Source organism: Mesoplodon densirostris, chromosome 5, assembly GCF_025265405.1.
Source record: "Mesoplodon densirostris isolate mMesDen1 chromosome 5, mMesDen1 primary haplotype, whole genome shotgun sequence".
NCBI lineage: Eukaryota > Metazoa > Chordata > Mammalia > Artiodactyla > Ziphiidae > Mesoplodon > Mesoplodon densirostris.
In genome coordinates this window covers 136558283-136573523 of record NC_082665.1, presented here as the reverse complement: position 1 = coordinate 136573523, position 15241 = coordinate 136558283, and the positions used below count along the sequence as shown (strand labels likewise).

The window sequence follows — 15241 nt, the reverse complement described above, 5'->3', positions numbered from 1 at the left end:
TTGGGGAAGATGTTCTTGGGAGATTTGTGGTAACAGGCCAGATACTTTTAATTCCCCCCCCCCCCCACTAAATACTATGTGCAGATCAAAAAAGAAAAAAAAGGCTCAGTTGAAGTTGCTAGTTAACTTGCAAATGAATGCGTACTAAATACTCTGAAATCCACCAGCTGCTGGTCCTCTCTGTGTGTGCCCTCCGGAGCACGTGTCCTTCCATCCAGGCCCTCAGCGGAGGGGCCTGGGCAAGTGCTACAGTCTATTGTGCTAAAGCCGATACGGATGAAGATTTGTGTTCTGTCCATCAGAGGAACGCGGATCTGTCTGTGGATCCTGTGAGTCGGCAGTGCGGGTTTAAACTAAACGTTGCCTTGGTACTTTGTGCCTTTGCTGACTGGTAGTGCGGTCACAGGGGTCAGGGCACAGCGGCAGGAGGCAAGGACTGTGTTTACTCACTTTGGTGTCCCTGGAATCCAGAAAAGTACCTGGATTTGGATAACTCATTTGTTGGATGTCACGGCGATGAAGGAAAAAACCCCACCCGTTATCCATATGCAAAGGAAAACACAGTTCAGAGGGCGAGATGTCTACACAAGCTCTGAGGCAGCTAAAGGTCCATCACTAACTGAATCAGCCCTGCTGCTGTGCTGCTGGTCATGATTAGTCAGTGTCTGCTTCTGCTGCTGAAAGGATGAGCCCCCGTAAGTCAGCTATTCTGAGACGAAAAAGATTCAGTGACATTTATTTAAATAGAAATTATTCGTTAGTGATGCATTTTTTACCTTAGTAAGGATTGAGTAGAAAAGTTAAGTGTTCTTGAATAAACATGTTGTCACAACAGGGACTGGTCAAAATACATCAAAGACATTTTTAAATTCCTTTTTCAGTTCAGCAGAGAATGGTTTGCTGGAGAGTGACTGTGCCGCCTTGGCTGATGTGTGACGGACGTTACTGAGATCTGTGTTTTGTGCTTGAAGCTGAAGCCCAGGACAGCTCCTGCCTCCGAGAAGCTCAAAACCCAGAACCCTAGAGAGAGAAAGGCAATTGTCCTGTTATGCCATATTTCATAATAAAGGCATCTACACAGTGCTCAGGGTGCAGTGATTCACTCTTCAAATGCCTGAGGGAGTCACTGAGTGCTTGAGCTGATCTTTGAAGGAGGAGTAAGATTTTTAGGAGTGGGTAGGGTAGGGTTAAAGGGAAGGAAGGGTATTCTAGGAGGAGAGATTAACATCTGCAAAGGTACAGGGGTAAGAGAAACTGGGACCATGTCCTGTATGCAGAGAGTCCAGAAAAATCGTTGCCTCTTCATTTATCACACTTAAGCGGCGAAGATTCAGTACACACAGATTGTGGTTTTTCGGGCCTCTAGTAAACCTCAGTTGACCTATTTATTGACCTGTTTTAAATAAATGTGAAATATTTATGCACTGTGTACCTTTAATCAGCTGATAAATTAAGATTAGATGCCTTTGCAGCCAACCATTTAGAAAATCTGATTATTTTCAAATAAATTAATATTTGGAAGCTAAAAGTTCTAACTAAGGATAGCACTGGATCATGGTTATTGAGCTCTGAATCCAGAAAGCTGTCTGAATTCCAGCCCCAATACTTAAAACAGGGATCACAGGCAAGTGACAGAAGCCCTCAGAGCCTCAGTTTCTTCATCTGAAAGTGAGAATAACAGCAGTAAACGTTCATGATCCTTTATATTTATTTCCGAAATTCAGACACCTCTAAAAATGGAAATTTTCTTTGCAATTTCACCGAACAGGCAAACCTGACCTGAATTCCTTTGGTAGGAAAAGCTCACCTGAATGGACTTGAAGCTCTTTTCATTTATTTTACCTGATTGGACTATTTGTGTATTTTCCTGCAGAAATTAGTATGTTTGATTATGGAGTACTTTGTAGACCTTGATTAGTCTGTGTATTATGAATGTTTCATAGTTAAGTCTATCCACAGTCACCCATAGTCTAATGGGAGAGGCATAGTTGAGCCAGTGGTCATGCCAAATACTTGGTTTTAAAAGAATTAACCCGGCAATGCCTTCTAATTTAGGATTGCCAAATAAAATACAGGACTCACAATTAGTTTGAGGTGCAGGTGAACAATGATTAACTCTTTAGTAGAATTATGTCCCAAATATTGCATGGGACATACTTATACTAAATGCAGTATTTGCCCTATGCAATATTTGGGACGTACTTAGAACCAAAAAATTATTTATCGTTTATCTGAAATTCACATTTAAGGACATTCTGTATTTTCATTTGCTCAATCTGGCAACCCTAACTACGGTCCTGGGCTATCTTCAGCCATATTTGCAAGCTCTGAGTAGGAAATAGATATTGCACTCATATTGGGTCATTGAGTTTTTAAAAGAAGACTATTTATAGAGGTATGGGCAGGGTTAAAGGACACTCAGGATGATGAAACAGCCGGGGCTGGAAGCAGTTACTACCCCCAGGTCCCAGAGGGCCAAGAAGGAAAGAAACAGAGAGGGCCGCTGACAGGTGCCATGGCCATCCCAGGGTGAGATGCGTTCCACCAGCACAGACCCAGTAGGAAGGAAATTGGCAAAAAACCAACCAAACAAAAAAAACCCCCCAAACTTTATTCTGCTCCCGCCCGACTTCACTCTGCTCCTGTCCTGCAATCTTGGGGGTGCTCCTGCCCTCACTGGAGGCCGGGAGGCCAGGGGGCCGGCACTCCCTACCCAGGTGGGTAGGGGATGGGCCTATGGAGGTACGTTAATTCATTCCGATGTGTATCTGATTACGATATCCTTGCATCAGAACACATCCTTTGCTACGACAGTGATAAGCCAGGGGGAAAGAAGGTGGGGAGGGACAGAAAGGAAAGAAGAAAAGGAAGGACAGAGTGACGGTCTGAAACGTGAAGGTCAAGGAAAAAAGTGAACCAGCGCTATGAGTGATTTTAATCAAAGGTAATTTCGTTTCCGCCAAACAGGTTCTTTTTCCCCTCTTTGGAGTAACCACCTCGATTTCCTGTATCAACTTAATGGCTAGAACCAGGGCCCTCGGGCCCTCACATTATGCCAGCACGTGTACAAGCCTGGAAGGCAGCCCCGCCTTAACGTGTGGTCCTCGGCGCCTCCCTGGGCTCGCACCCCCCCCACCCCGACCTTCATCCTCCATCAGGCAGGAGGGCACAGTTCCAGATGAGTCCAGGCCCCTGCGCCGCTCACCACGCTCTTGCCTCCATTCGCCCAAGGCCAGGCCTGTGGGGCTTGACCCAATCCTCCCACCAGACAGCTTCCAGTTTGCTGGTGCAAGTGGTGTGTAACATGGTGATACTAACTAGCCAACTGGTGAAGGATAACAGGGATATGTGAACCACTGGGCACGGCTGGGCCCCTTCCTCAGGGCTCTCCCAGCAAAGGCTAGGTCACCGCCCGGAGATGGGTTTTGGAATGGATGGGGCACTTTCATGTAATGCCCAGGTGTCGACCAGGGTTGGCTGAAGGTCAGTGTCCGCGCACTGGGCTTCAAAGCGTGCTGCAGACCTTCTGCTCTCGTCTGTGCTGAGCGCTGAGTTCCCTCCTTTCTCTGGATTACAGTTTCCCAGGCAAGGCTTGCAGCAGACCCAGCAACAGCAGCAGACGGCCGCTCTGGTGCGGCAGCTCCAGAAGCAGCTTTCCAGTAAGTACCCTCCGTCAGGAACAGATGGCTCCCAGGACGCGAAACACAAGCCAGTGAGCAGAACACAGGTGGCAGCTCCTCAGAAACGGCAGGCACACTGCCTTCCTTGGTGCCGCTTTCGGGTTCGTTTTAAGTCCGGGCCATTCTCATTTTGTTCGTGTTGGTTTGAATGCTTCTTTTCCGGAAGAGCCCCAGTCTTTTCCTTGAGTTCAGCCAGGATGTTTTCCTGTTGCTTCTCTTTGAATCTGGGAATGTTTCTTTCCAGCCGGGGTCCCTGTGGAACGGCAGGTGCTTTTCTTATAAAGCTAGATGTCCCAGAGAACAACTCGGCTGATACCCTCCAGAGTACGATGCAACAGGATAGGTGCCTCCCCCCCCACTGCCCCCAAGACTCAGATATGGAGAGGCCAGCACCAGACCTGTCCCCTGGTCACTAGGGCCGTGACTGCTCTTACCACGGCACCACCCTGCCCTTCCTGATAGCAACTAAGAGAAAGCCAGACCTGTAACGTGGCAGGCGGCATTGCAGGACAGTGTTTCTCCCCAGTTAACCTTGCTGCCGTGCTGGTGTGCTACCTTTCTAGGGCGCATGCCGACAACCCACTTCATCGGACCTCACCCCAGTGCCAGCAGCCTGCTCCCATGAATCCAGTCGCCCTGTGCTGGAGTCACGGAATGGGCAACTCTTTTAGAACTGGGAGCGAGGCCCCTGTGATGCAAAGAATATTGGCCTGGAAGTCAGGAGACCTAAATTCTGCTGCCAGCTCTATCACCATGATCTGGATCATGCAGTTGTTCATCCATACAGTGGGCAGGGAGACTAGCAATTTCTCGATTCTGTGCTTCTGAGGTACAGAGTGATGAGCCACGAGTTCTGAAGGCAGTGGTGTGGCTCTGGTGGGATATTGTAGGGAAAAGGGTCAGTTTATGACGGAGAGGGCGGGGCGGCTTGGCTCTGGTCTTAATTTCCTGCCTGGCTGCTGTCCGTGTGTTTCCCTGGGCAGAGGGAACGCCTCTCTTATACCCTGTGTCTCCGAGGGCACAGCCAAGGCCTGTTGTTGTTCTTGTTCTTTTCCTTTAAAAATATTTCCCTCAGTTAAATCATGTCAATCTTTTCCAACAACTGTTCAATCGGTGTGGTCTATTAAACACACGTGTGGTTAAAATTTCACTGTGTTTCATCAGCTCCAGAGTTCACATTTTTTATTTTTTTTTTATTTTTTATTTTTGGCTGCACTGGGTCTTCACTGCTGCATGCGGGCTTTCTCTAGCTGCGGCGAGCGGGGGCTACTCTTCGTTGTGGTGCACGGGCTCTAGGTGCGCAGGCTTCAGTAGTTGTGGCGCACGGGCTTAGTTGCTCCACGGCATGTGGGATCTTCCCGGACCGGGGCTCGAACCCGTGTCCCCTGCACTGGCAGGCGGATTCTTAACCACTGCGCCACCAGGGAAGTTCCCAGAGTTCACATTTTTGCATGGCTAAAGAGAGAATATAATTTTAAGGTAGAGACAACATGTTATATTTTAATTTTTGTTTCTAGTGATTGGAGGTATGTACCTACGATTTTTATGGAGTAGCACCTATCTGGGGAGCATACTCTTGGTTCCTATTTCCAAGGGCTCACAGACTGCAGTTTTTTGTTTTGTTCTGTTTTTTGGTTTTTTTTTTTTTTTTTTTTTTTTTTTTTTTGCCATCATTTCTGGAGCACTTTCTGGTACCCAGGACTTTACATGTATTAATTCACTTGATTCCTAAGCCACCTCATGTGATGAGGTATTATGGCTATTCCCGTGTTACAGATGAGGAAACAACTAAAGAACAGGGACATTTTCCCGTTTGCCCAAGGTTACTTGGCTAGCAGCTGGGACTAAAACTCAGACTGTCTCCTTCCAGAGCCCACCTCTTAACCACAACATATATTCTAATGCCTGACATGAGCAGTGATGCTGACCTCCTTTGTTGAATAAGGGCAGCTAAGCTGAGCCCACTGCACAGCTCCAGCCGGCTGCATTTATGCCATAATCCATGTGAATGGGGCCTTTGGATTTGAATAGTCCCACCAGAGTTGTGCAAGCATTAGCTATTTCTAGGCCTGTGTCATTTTTTTGAACCTACTCACTGTTCTTTATTTGTCCAGGTGTGCACAGAGACACATGTGCACAGGCACACACTCGGGTCACACACATAGCCTCTCTCCCATGCATACACTCTTGCGCGGTTCTCTCTGATGTATCCATGGCCATTGGCAGAAAATTGCCCCTTTCAAGGTACTTCTCTCTCACCTATTATAACGTCAGTGTTAAAGTAGAATCTCTGATGTGCTTTTATGAAGTTTCCAGAACTTTTCATGTTTTATGATACTTACAGTCCTTTATGTTAGTATTGAGATGTTTCTTAGTTCAGGGATACAGACTTTTGATGGGCCAATGACCCTCATCCCAAGGCCTCTTGCTGGCCACTGTGGGACTCTGATGTAGAGGTGGCCCCTCTGCAGAATGAATCGAGCAGTGGTATGAAGACCTTGGCCACACAGGTGTCTGGGCTAGTGTTATACTTCCTGACCAGTCAGTCTTTCAGTACCAGCCTCAGGAATAGAGGAACAGTGACAAGAACGTGCCATTGATCTGTGGCATAATTTTGCATCTGCAATTTTATTGGATTTTCTTTTTCTCATTAGGTAACCAGCCACAGCAAGGAGTGACTCCCTACGGGCACCCTTCACACTTCTGAGTCTGGAAGAGGACAAAGACATGAAATTTTTTGTTTGCACTGAAAAATAGAAAATCACATTTAATGCATTAGTCATCTTTAGAAATGTCCCTTTGTTCTTTCATTTCTTTGGCGTTTTCCTATATTTTACACTACATTTCATACAAAGGTGTTTAAACAAAAAGTAAAGGAAAAGGTGTGGTTTGGTTTTGTTTCATTCAGTTTGAAAGTAGGTTTAAAAATGTGGATCATGTGGGCCTATGCCAGGAAGAGTTTGGTAGCAGACCTTTTGAAATTGGTGCTTTTATTGAATCTTGTAGTTATAGAGAGAATGGATTATGGTGGATTTAAAATATTTATGTATTCCTTAATGATGAAGTTTGGTATTTTTGTTTTTTGGGGGGTTTTTTGTTTTTGTTTTTGGGTTTTTTTGCACACTGTGCCGGACCAAACTACTGATTTGAAAGGCATGTCAGATCTTGACAGGAAAGCAACCCATTTATTCTGCATTCACCTTTGGTGGCGAAATGGACATTTATTTGCATCACTCTAATTTGAAATGTTTGTAATTTCTTAAGCACTTTATGAACTTTGTTCTTATTTATGTAGGATTTTTCTTTGCTTTTGTTGTGGTCAAAAGGTGCTGAAACAGATTGTTGCTTAGTACTTAAACTTCTTAGACCAAGAACTTAAACCAAGGCTTCTGTGAGAGCCACCCTAAGGTACGTGGAAGCCTGTTAGAAGTAGCTGTACTACTAAATTTGTTTTCAGTGGCGAGATCATTGACCAGAGTCTTTGTGAAGGTACAACATGTAAATTCTAAAGGCCGGAACGAACCACAGTGGAATTGTTCCAATTATTTGCCAGATTTGGCAAAAATGACTCTGTCCAGTTTTGGTTCTCCTGAACCTTATGCCAACTTGAGAAAAAAATCTCGCAGCTGGCCTGAGATTCCACAGTGCTCAAACTTGACATGGTTTCCAGAGAATCTGGCCCCCAAGTCCAGGGGGGCTCTGGTTTTCATAAGAGATGTATTTGCTGTTTATTTTGTATGGTAAGTATTTGCTATTTTGAATTTAACTATTAATGTTGGTGTCTGTCTTGGTTGTGTATTGCATATACTGTATTTATAAATTGGTGCAAAAAGCACAAGTAAAGTAAATTATACATCAAATTTATTATAAAGAAATAGTAACTATTTTAACTTTGTTCAAGTATGTGGTAATTTGCTCCTATTAGAGTAAAAAATACAGTAAATTATTATCAGTTTGTGTAACTTAAGAGTATTCCATATAATATTTTTTTAGATTTAGATGCATAAAATTTTGAATGTGAAAATTGCAGGGCATTTTAAAACATGTGGGGGATATTTTCCCATGTTTTGTGTTAATTCATTTTCTTTTGCCATATGAATTTACATGTAATGTAGTCGAGCATACTGTGAATAGATTTGTCTATAATGAGCAAACCATGTAGAACTACTTTTTTTAAATGTAGCTGGTACAAATTTAGTAGATCATTTCCTTTGCAAATCATTATATAAATAATTTATATCTTCCCAGGTGAGTTACTCATTGCAAAGTTTGACTCATGCAAATGACCTCAAATACATGTCCGCTTACTTTGCTGTGGCAGCATCCATGTGAACTGCTTTGTACACTGTGAAACAATTTTGCTCCAGCCTGCTCATTTCATGTTTACTCTGGGCTGGAAAAGACTTTGCCAAAACATTAAAGACCATTCTTTTCACTAAATTAACATGTTCTATCTGCTTTCAGAAGATGAATCTTGACATTTCAGCTGGTTTTGTATATCAGGGGTTTTTTTGTTTTTTGGTTTTTTCCCTCTTGAGAGTCATACTTAGAGTTCATGAAGTTATTTTTTTCTTCAGAGTAATCTGTCATATAATGACTGCCTTGGCAAAACAACTGAACAACTGAAATGTGAATGTCGTGCCTAGTGAGTACCAGTCATGTTCTGTCCTGATTGTTGTTTTACTTCTTAAGAATCACTGGTATTTAAAATGCCACTTTTCAGTTTGAACCATATATATTTGTAGCTCAATATTGCAAACAGAAGTAAGACTATTTCAAGAATGTGTGTTGTAATTGCATAGCATTTGTATGCACTTAATATTTTGCAGAAGTTAGTGACATTAATTTATTAATCATTTTGCACTTGAAAAGCTGTGGGATAGCTTTTTGTTGTTGTCTCCTTTTGTTTTCAGGTGAGAAAGCTAAGATATGGTAAGGCCCTATAATTCGACGATTCTACAGACAGTTGAGGAAAAACCTAGAACTGGTTTTCCCCTGTGTCCTATACAGAGAAAAACTGGAATTTTCAATCTATTCTTATCATATTTCCTCCCATTTAATCCTCTCTACTGAGAGTTTTCTTTTTCTTTTTTAGAATATGCATTGATTTGTCTTGAAATGATCACAAAGGAAAGCCCTATCCTTTGGCAGAACCTGGTAATTTGCTTGGTGAGAGAAAGAGGAAATTATCTTAGGATAAGGTGGAGACCCCAGTTCCCCGTAAAGACTTTGAAATAGAATGGAGTTGGACGTAAGAAGGCCTTAGATATACCTGTTTACATAGTAGACTTCTTCCTAATAGGGTTACATTTGTCCTCTTCTTTTTATTCCTCTTGGTCCGGAAGTAGAATGACATCACTGTTAGAACGAGTATCCCTTGACCGCTTGTGGCCACAGGATACCAACATCAAAGAACGTAGGAATCAGGTCACCTCTTTAGGTGGGGCAAGCTGAAAGTTGGTGTGATGAAAACAGAAAGAAGTGAGTCCCCCCGTCTTTCTCAACTGATTGACAGGGAAAAATGTCGTTCTCAGTTTTGTGTGCTGATATCTGAGCAAGACCTATGGCATTTTCTTCTTTTTCATTTATTAAGTCTCCTATAAGTCTTCTTAAATAATAGGCAAATATTTGAATAGATGCTGGAGAAATTACACTGGAAAATCCTAGCCTCTAGAGTTAGAAAAGCTGAATCCTACTGTCCCTTAAATTAATTCAGGTTGAATTAAGCATGTAATATAAATAAATTCAGTGAGTTACAAAAAGCAACATTTTGTATAGGGTTGATCGAATTTTAACTACAGTAAAACGCCATTATATGTATTCGGTCTAGATTTTCCCAAACATTTCCCTGTCACAAAGGATTATCACCTTATAGAATAAATGCTCATAGAGCAATGATTCCTCGTAAGAAAATTTTTCCTTCTAAACAAACAGTTCCAAACCAGGGGTGCCTGAGCTAGATTTTGAAGTTATAAAGAAGTTTGTGTGTTTTAAAAACTTTTTAATGGCTTTATTTGGGATAGATGTAATCAACCCCCTTTTCACATTTTATGATGTGCAGGTGTTAAGTTGCTTTCTTACAAGTGGAGATTCAGCCTGCATTTATTTTTAAATGCAGTTATTAAAACTTCTTTTGTATTCCCCATCAATGAAATTTTTCAATGTGCACAAAATGATGAATCATAAAACAGTTCAGCGCTTATTTTCTGTGGGTTTTAGTAAAATATTTATAAACTGACTACAGTATTTATACAGCAGGATGGCAAATTTACATCGACCACAAATTTAATCACCTTTTCCATTGTGTCTGTCCTCAGCGCCATGCTTGTAACATTAATAGAAGGTGGACACTAGGCAAATGGTAATGAAAGAAAAAAAAAAGTCCATTCTTTAATGAAGAATTCAGGTACATTAGCCACTTGTTATTTTATGGTCGATCGTTTTCTCTTAATGTTCATTGTTATTTGTTGGCAAAATAAAAGTGCCTTAAGTTAAAAGTTTGTTTTGAGATCCATTATAAAAAAGTCAGTATCAGTTCATAATGCATTTATTTACAAGTCCTTTTTTTGCATGTCTATTATAAATTTAATATTGTAAGTGTATTCAAGTTCATTTACATGCCTATGGCTGCCTTTGATTAAACTTCTTCCAAAAAGTAAATTCTGTCCAGATGTTGACTTTGTTCAGGTAGTTTTATTTTCTGTCAGATTACCTGGATGTAAGTTGTTGCGTAATCACTTCCAAGTGGATTCTTTGCTGTGCATCTGTATATCCCAGAATCTGAGGTTTGAGGATTCTGAATGACTAGGGTACCTTGTGGGTGAAAATGTTGAATTCCATGTGTCCTCCCTTTGTGTGCCCCTGAGAGCAGGGAGTGGTCAGGCATCTCCCATGTGATTTCTGGTTCGGGGACTCCCAGGGCCACACAGCGGAGCTGAACAGCCACGCCTGTCCTTGTGAGGACGTTCCTGGGTAGGCGATTTGTAATTCGGGGAGGGTAGGCCACAACCATTACTGGAACAGTAATCAGTGCGTGGCCAATACTGTTTTGAGCCTTACAAACATAGCTTCCTCTGTCATAAGCTGTTGCCTCTTTGATGACCAAGGTGCCGTTTTCATGCAGTATGTATTTTCCATTGATCTGAGGCCTGTCTATTACATAACCACTTGGCACAGTCCATTTGATACGTGGCTTAGGGCTTCCATCAGAGACACAGTGCAACGACAGAGTGTCTCCACTGATACTGTAAACTGTTCCTCGTGCATAAGTGACAATCACTGGCTTTTGGCCAATTTCTAATACAATTAATTTCTCAATATAGCCAACTTTATTTCTTGCTGCACACCGATATTTTCCTGCGTCGTCCCGAGTCATTTTAGAAATGATAAAAGAGCCGTTACTTGCTATTAGATACTGAGAATTTTTTGGTCCATTGGGAAATTGTGTGCCATTTGGTAAAATCCAGATTATTTCAGGTGGTGGGTTTCCATCAACAGAGCAATTCAATGCTGTGGACTTTCCAAGCTGGGCAACGATTTTTTCATTATGTGGATTTCTGAATGTCGGTCTTCTCAGCATTTCCAGTACTTCTAACTGTACCACCAGCACACTCTCTCCTCCTTCATTCCGAGCCACACAGGTAAAATTGGCTGTATCTGAAAGCCTCACATTCCTAATTTCCAAGGTTCCATTTTTATGGACTGTGATTCTGCTTCCATAGTATGGAACTGTGAGGAAAATATTGTCTGGCATGATCCACATGATTTGAGGAGATGGTGTCCCTTTGGCTCTGCAGTCAAAGTGTTTTTTGGAATGCCTCACCGCTGTGGCTTTAATGATGGTTTTATCTGTATACAGACCATTGATTAATGGAGGTTTGGAGACAACGTCCAGTTTGTACATTTTGGTGTCATCCCCACTGGGATTTCGCGCCACACATACGTACTCTCCAGAATCGAGCAGTTTCACTCTGTTGATGGACAAAGACCCATTGGCATGAAATGTGTACCTGTCCTTAGAGAATGAAATCATGTCATTGGAAGGCAGCAACCAAAATATTTTTGGCTTGGGTTCCCCAGTGACCTCACAGTCAAGGACGGCTGTGTCTCCAGCCTTGACTCTCGTGCTGGTCTTGTAACCCTGCCGGATCCGTGGGGTGGCTGTTATGACTGTTAGGTGGACTTTCATTTCATCCTTCCCTAGAGTGTTCTGGGCATGGCAAGTGTAATCGCCTTCCTCTGCCATCCCAACTCTGTTGAAGTATAAGGTTCCGTTGTCGAAGAGGGTGAACCTCCTGGTGCTGTGGCCACTGTCGTCGGCCTGCATGGCGTTATTTATCATCGTCCCATCAGGCAGACTCCAGGATATCTCGGGCACTGGTGAGCCAGAAGCCGTGCAATCGACTTGGAAGTCTTTCCCGTGAAACACTTGCTTTTTAAAATGTTGCTTGTGGTCAATTTTGGCAGGTTTCCGTCTTAGGCTGACGTGCATCAGGGTCAGATCGTCCCCCATCTTGTTTCTCGCCACACACAAGTAGTCTCCACCGTCTTTTTCTGTTACTGATCTAATAAACAGGGATCCATTTGGGTAGACTTGGATGCGGCTGCCCATTCTGAGGAAAGAAGAGACTGATTGAGTATGCAGGTATTAACAAGGGGTGGGAGACTTATTTACACAGGATTAGCTTTATGGACATTTTCTTAAACTGTTGCAATGGAATTAAAATCACTGTCTTTTAAGCTATTCTGAAAGATGAAATTAGCTGAACAGATATGATTTAGTGCAGACAAGCAGTATGTCTTAGATGGACTTCAAATGAATCTCCTTTGCATTTCAATTAAAAAGAATTTTAATGGTGACGAGAATATTAGAAATACCAGTTTCCTAGACCCATGACTGTCTTGACCACTTCACACATCAAATGATCATTTTGTGATATACGTCAGTAAAGAACAACTTTCATACAAATTTACTTGCTCAGAAAAGATACCAGGTTTTCCTTTTTAAAGAGATATTAGTAATCAGTTATTTGGTTAGAAAATGAGTTTTACTTTTTTTTATAAAGAGAGAAAATGCCAAGGTAAGGCACATTAGAAGCTTACCAAAGCATCTGTCTCTGCGGGCAGCTGTACCGTGACTCTCGTCTCTGCATTATATTGAACTGCGTGAAGACCATTTTTCTCTCTGAAGCCACTACACAGCCTGCTATTACCACATGGAACCATCAGGTGGCAGATCTTTCCTGGTAAAACTAAATCTAGTTTTTCAAAAAGACCAGTGGAAACTGAGTAACTGCTAAAAACGCAATCAAAAACACCCATAGGTGGAAATCTCCGTACATGTTTTTCTTCCTAGTGTTTTTGGCAACATGAGCTAAGCAGGTGGGTGAAACGAGAGAGAAAAGTGTGGATGACCTTTCATAGCATAACTGCTAAGCAAGTCAAACAGCCTCAAGTCATTTTTTACCTTCAAGAAAACATACCACAAGTAGGAAGAGTGTTTGTTGTAGGACAACTTACAAGTGCTGATTTTTTTTTTCCCTCAAGCCTGGAAAGAATTTGTCTTGCATATAAACCAAAGGAAGGTCACCATAATGGATGCACTTAATAAAAGGAATGGGAACTACAAGGGTCTTTGCATTCATTTTTTAATCTTTAGGTAGTTCCCCACTATACAGCCAAAAAGAAAAAAAAAGATACTTAGACAGACGTAGTAACTTGCCCTTTTCACCACGCTCCACTGCCACCTGCTATCAATCATTCTTTCCTAATGCTTTCTAAGAGCTCTGTTTCTCAAACTTGGGGGCACATTAAAATCATTTGTATAAAATAGTGCTCTTGCCTGGGTCCCACCTCCAGAATTTCTGACTTAATTGGTGTGGAGTGTGACCTTGGCCTCAGGACTCAGTTTTCCAAATGACTCTCATGTGCAGCAGAGTCTAAGAACCACTGCTCTAAATCTTGGTATTTAAGGCAGTTCCCTCATTACCTGCATCAGAATTACATGGGGTCTAATTTAAGATGCATATTTCCTGGTTTCACTGTTCAGAGATTCTGATCCAATAGATCTAGCCAGGGATCCGGGAACCCACTGTTTGACAAACTTCCCAGGAGACTCTATGAACATTAAAGTTTGCGAAACAGTCTCAAATTTGAGTGTGCGCTATAATCATCTGGACAGCTTTTAAGAACACAGATTGCATGTCAAAACACAGAATTGGAATCAAGTTCTCAGGCGATGGTAACGCTCTTGGTAGGAGGACAACGCTTTGAAAACCAATGACTCAAAATGACCTTTTCTCACTCCAAAATCTGATGCATCTGGAAGTTGTAATATATAAAAAGAACTGTAACTGTTTCCTTTATAAACTGATATTTTTAAGGGAAAATTTACTTTTGAAAGTGGAAGTTTTCCCTGAGTAAAAGAAAGGGAATTCTTTATGAAAATTAATGCACAGGCAAGCATCTGCAGTCCTTTAGAGCAGTGTTTCTTGGACCTTATTGTGCATGTGATTCACCTGGGGATCTTTTTAAAATGCAGATTCTGATTCTGCCCATCTGGGATGGGGCCTGAGTTTCTGTTCTTGTAACAAGCCCCCAGGTCATGAGAAGCAAGGTTCCAAAGAAGAGGAAACACAATTCTGTCCTGAAACACAGGTCACATAAGTCATATTTAAAGTCATGGAGGTAGACCAGTAGTGCTCTAAGTCTGAGATGGTTAAAAAAAAATCAGAAAAGGCAATGTTCAGCTGACAACTAGGCTTTAAAAAAGTAAAAAGTTTTGCTTATTTTGTTGATGGTGGCATAGACTTGGATGAGCATAGCTATGATGAAAATTTTAATTTTTAGAATCTAAAATAAATTCAGACTTACAGAGCCAAGAAGTGGCAACAGGAAGGACTTTTTTTTTTTTTTAACAGCAGAAGTGCCCTTTTAATTTCTCTTGACATCTAAAGCATCTAAGTAAAGAGTATTCTTGCCTTTCTGAGTGGGTTAGTTGCAGAATAATCACTGAAGCGTTCAGTTAGCATATAAGTTTAGTTCATTATAAAAGAAAAGAATGACAGTACCTCTAGTGGACCTGTGATAGCACCTGTGATCTTACACACTCTGTTGCCTCTTCCAAAATATGAACAATCTTTCTGTGTTCCATAAGTGTTTTCCCAAAGCAAAATATAAACAGCCTACCTAATATCTTTGCTATTAAACTCTGAAAGATTTGTTGGACTACCTAGGTCGAGGTTTATTGGTCGAGATTTATTCTGAGATGCTAATGTGTTTTAGACATTCCTTTGGATTAACTTTTTAAGGCATTCCCTTACATTTTTTCACACCTCTTCCATTCTTAAAAATTGACCTAATGCCCAGTAAATATTTTAGACATTGTTTTTACAACCTAAAATTAGAAATTTATCTGTTATTCCCATCACAAGTGTAATGCCTTCTACACTTCTTGCATTGGTTTCTGCATGGGTAGTGAAATTGTATTCAGAAGTACACAGAATAATGAGCAGTCTCTGGGTAAATGAGAATCACCTTCATGTGCTTCAGGGTGATTAAAT

General features: G+C 41.8%; 2 protein-coding genes across 3 annotated transcripts in view; one reads left to right on the top strand and one right to left on the bottom strand.

The window, feature by feature from the left end:
* MED12L (mediator complex subunit 12L) overlaps positions 1 to 6402 on the top strand; it is a 318889-nt gene extending 312487 nt beyond the window's left edge. For both annotated transcript variants that reach the window (XM_060100193.1, XM_060100192.1), the window contains 2 exons: positions 3578 to 3659; positions 6335 to 6402. In XM_060100193.1, coding sequence (XP_059956176.1) covers positions 3578 to 3659; positions 6335 to 6387 — 135 coding nt within the window. In that variant the 3' untranslated portion in view covers positions 6388 to 6402. The remainder of the gene's footprint in view (positions 1 to 3577; positions 3660 to 6334) is intronic.
* Positions 6403 to 9937: 3535 nt separating this feature from the next.
* IGSF10 (immunoglobulin superfamily member 10) overlaps positions 9938 to 15241 on the bottom strand; it is a 46666-nt gene continuing 41362 nt past the window's right edge. Inside the window, exon 8 of the mRNA XM_060099529.1 lies at positions 9938 to 12292. Within this exon, the coding sequence (XP_059955512.1) occupies positions 10384 to 12292 (1909 nt within the window). The 3' untranslated portion in view covers positions 9938 to 10383. The remainder of the gene's footprint in view (positions 12293 to 15241) is intronic.